The 4,393-nt window shown below is 32.4% G+C and overlaps 1 protein-coding gene across 1 annotated transcript; it reads left to right on the plus strand.

Moving 5' to 3' along the window:
* The first annotated feature begins 225 nt into the window (after nucleotides 1-225).
* LOC139092015 (transient receptor potential cation channel protein painless-like) lies at nucleotides 226-3,100 on the plus strand. Its single transcript, XM_070642298.1, has 2 exons — nucleotides 226-2,106; nucleotides 2,683-3,100. Exons 1-2 carry the CDS (start codon nucleotides 356-358, stop codon nucleotides 2,993-2,995), a joined length of 2,064 nt encoding a protein of 687 aa, XP_070498399.1. The 5' UTR covers nucleotides 226-355; the 3' UTR covers nucleotides 2,996-3,100.
* Nucleotides 3,101-4,393: the final 1,293 nt, after the last annotated feature.

Genomic DNA, 4,393 nt, shown 5'->3' on the forward strand with positions numbered 1-4,393 from the left:
CTCGTTAGGCCTCGTTAAGCCTCGTTAGGCCTCGTTAGGCCCCGTTAGACCTCGTTAGGCAACGTTGAACCCCGTTAGGCCTCGTTAAGCCCCGTTAGGCCTCGTTAGACCACGTTAAACCCCGTTAGGCAACGTTAAGCTTCGTTAAACCTCGAACATATTACCAAAAACTTGAATAGTTGTTTCTATTCTCCATAATATCGTCCTAATAACTATCAATCTATTTCAATAGAAAAATCATCAAGGAAAACGAATAATTGACTATATTTTGGATTCTGGATGTGATGATCTCCTGATAAAGTTTTTAAGACCTGCATCAGGAATTAAATCGAAGAAAAAGCCAGCAAATCAGTGGATGATGCTCAAAAATTCACTAATTTGCCAATATTTTGATGATGAGGATAGCTTGATTGGATTTCAATTGAAACTTATTAATGGTTACGACTTTTGGATAAACCTAAAAAACTTACTTTACTATTTTGAAGAAGCTAGTCAATATGGACAAATTAACAATTCATCAGCGCTGTCCAATTTAGTTCAACAATCGATTTTATATTCTAAAGACGATGGAGCTTTGAAAAAACAATTATTTCTTGGGCTTGCAATGATTTACACCTCAAAAAGTGACAATAACCTCCTGGAATCAAGGCTTAATGACATTCCATTCTTCAAACTATTGACTCTAATCCTTAATGAAAGAGAATCTGATTTTATTGAATCATTTCCCAAAGAATACATCAAAATGGAGCAAAATGTTAAAGAAATGGCTGCTGCCACTAAAGGAATCGACCCAGCGACCACGCAAAGCTTCTATGAAGATTGTTTGACACATCTTAGCTTTGTTCTGCTCTATGCAGCCATGAAGACAAATCAAACTAAAATAATGATTAAGATTTTCGAGTTTAACAATTTTTCTAACATCAAAATTGAGTTTCCAGACAATATGGCAGTAAAGGAAGTCATAAAAGACCTAACAATCCTTAAATTTCTTGAGAAAAAATATGAAATAATCAAGACCATTTTCCCAGCAAGTTGGATAACACCAAAAATTCTTGAAAAATTTCTAGACTCAAGAATCACTTCTGAAAATGGAACCTACAAAGTTGACTGTCAATTTATGCATCCATTCAGTAAAGATACCAAAATTGAGTCCAACGATGTCATTGAATATATTTTGAATGATTATGAATTAAAGCCACTGGTTACACATCCTGTAATTGAAGTCATATTAAGGACAAAGCTTACAGCCAACAGCTTTATGTTCTTCTGGAACTTTATAATCTTCATGCTGTCTTATGTGGCACCAACAATGCTTTTGGCTTTCGAATATCATTCTGATAATAAATCATTAAACTGCACTGAGATTATAGACCTGGATATGGATTATCGATGCTCAAATGGACAAGGATTGAATTATTTCATGATATATGCCTTAATAGCCATCAGACTACCATACATTATAGGCAGAGAGTATCTACAATATTTAGTTTTTTACGAACGAGATTATTTCAATATTATGTCCAATTATTTCGAATGTGGATTGATTGTAGCCTCGATAATTCAAATCATGCTGACATTCGTGTATCAGTGCAGTATGCTGTATAACCTCTTCATTCTACTGTCTATAGTTGAAGCTATAAATGTCTTCCTGATGACAATTGCTATTGGATATCTATTTCCGTTCTTGAATTTTCCTATTTACATGATCTGCTTTAAGAAGATTCTGTTTACATACCTGAATATATTTGTCGTCTTCTTGCCATTATTCATCGGAAGTGCTACATTAATTTTTATAATATTTGATAAAAATTTTGGCGGTAAAATTGAAGACTTTTATGACTTGGGAAATGCATTTATGAAATACATCATCATGTTTTCTGGTGAAATGGGAATTGATCCAAAGGAATTGAATGGATTCATGCAAGGAGCTGTCATAACACTTGTCATAATATTCATCATTAATCAATCAAATCTTATATTATCGATTGTTGTGAATGACATACAAGGTGTGATGGATGAGTCAAAGAAGTCAAATTTAGTGTTTATTGGATGGAGATATGTTGAATTGGTTAGAAATGAGGCAAAGTTTGGAACTATTTTGAATGAGTAAGTATTGTATTGGATTTTATATGCAACTGTCTTGAATTGCACAAATTGATTAATCGATCCAAAATCTGGCTTAACTCTCTAAACTGAATCCGGTACCAACTCAAAATTACGATGACTTGGTGCCGGATTTTTGATCGATTACATCAGAGTTGCAAAACAGGCACCTGTGACAGGAAAAACTCGTAAAAATTCTTGATAATTTATATGGTTTTGAAAGAAAAACCTCACAAATTACCAAGAATTTGTATGGTTTTTGCCTGTCACAGGGGCCTGTTTTGCACTTCTGGATTACATCAATTTGAGGTATTTGAGAGTTAAATGTTAGACATAACTAATTATCCTGGAGGGCATGTGGGGTACAAAATGGTGAGGATGTAGCACCAAGTTTGGCACATCTAAGTCGTGTGTCCAAACAGTCAATGTATTTTATATTGACCACTACGTCCCGGTATTAACGGAAAGACAAGAAGCATGACACAAAGTTGCCCTGATTGTTTCAACCTGCTCGTGATGCCTGCCTGAATGATTTCACTAATAATCCTATTTCTTTTACCACTTTTTGCATACATATAGCCCAAAAACGAAATCTATTGGACATAAACTAATCAAAGCATGCTTCAAAATTGTCAAATATTTTAGATCTAGACTTGATTATGGATATCAATTGAAGTACATTTACATTGAAAAAGAAACAGACGATGTTCATGCAGTTTTTAATAAATTTACAACTGATAATGAGGTTCTAAGAAGTCAGCACATCACGGAAAGACAAAATAATGTTTTTATGAGGAAAGTAATTGGATGGTGGAAACAGCTCTCTGGAAATTATATAGTTAATGAGGAAATTAAGGATAAGGTTGAGAAAATTGTAATGAGACTTGATTGATAATTTGTCATCGGAGGTCGAAGTCGACTCGAATTTGAGTCCAGCTGGAAGTCGATTTAAGGATAATGACAGATTTTTTGAATAAATAGCATACATTTAAGAGAATTTTGTGAACCTTTTTGTTAAAAATCCTTAAAAATTGAGGTAAGAATTTATTCTAAAAATTAAGGTTACTATCAAATCTCCCATCCCCCTACCCCTCCTAAATACTCCCCTTTTTCATACAAAATCCGAGTCAATCTCGAGCTATGCTTAGAATACGAAATTGAAATTTTCATGTAGATACAATAATTACAAATACAATCATATATTGTGTTTCAAAACAACTCAAATGTTTTTGTATGAAACCCCACAAAAGTTGTACTTCCTCTATAAATAAAGACGAAGAATTTAGATGCATGGTGTGCGGGTTGCATACATTATTATGATTTATATTTTCAAATTTTAGGAGTTAATTGTTGCATTAAAGATTAAAATAAGAACTAATCAATAAAATTTGGCTTTTTTTAATTATTTTTGATCAATTTTGATTCAGGGCCAGATATGGATGAAGAAACAATCATCCATATTATTTGTAGATGCAGGTCGTTACGTATGTAGCAAATTGAACACTTTGATACAGTTGTTGATGCAGTTGTTAAGGATATACCGAACGGTAGAAAGTGATAGAGCTAGTTTTAGGCGAAATCTGTGGAAGGTCATGGATCACAATTGATCTGTATGGCCAGTGAAGTGAAGTGAATATAGAATATACCGAAACAACGTCTTTTAAACATTGTTGGCACTTTGTAGAGAATTTTAAATGAAACATCAGATCATCGATCGCAGTGCCGATTTTGGTATAATCCAACCCAACATACTATTCTATTCTATTCTGATCCATGACCAGACAGTATCGTAAAAATTGTAATTTTTTAAAATTAAAAAATTTTGATTTTTATAATTTTTCAACTAAAAAAGAATTTTTGATAATTTTTTAAATAAATTTCTATCATTTTAATCAAATTAACACTCTTCCGTTTTTTAAAAAGTCTTGCTTACTTCACTAGATGTACAGATTATTTATGACCCATGACTTCTCTAAGATCGGATAAAAGCTTTTATAAATAAATTTTAATAAAATATTGAAATGTTCAAGAAACTATTTTAAATACAATTTTTATTATTTTATTTACTTACTTCATTGACCGTACAGATCAACAGTGGTCCATGGACTCTCTTAGTAAGTGTCTAAAATAGATTTTATTGCTGGTGGCCTTATGGTAGTTACTAATACTAAATGCTGCAATATCCCCATGAACAGCCTCTTACTCATTTTTTACATTAAATTAATTTTTAAAATTAGGTTGCAAAAATGTCATTTTTACATTAAAATTTATCAAATAAACTAAGATTGCA

The sequence above is a fragment of the Chironomus tepperi genome, unplaced genomic scaffold, assembly GCF_022539635.2.
Source record: "Chironomus tepperi strain 1889 unplaced genomic scaffold, CSIRO-AGI_Ctep_v1 contig_285, whole genome shotgun sequence".
NCBI lineage: Eukaryota > Metazoa > Arthropoda > Insecta > Diptera > Chironomidae > Chironomus > Chironomus tepperi.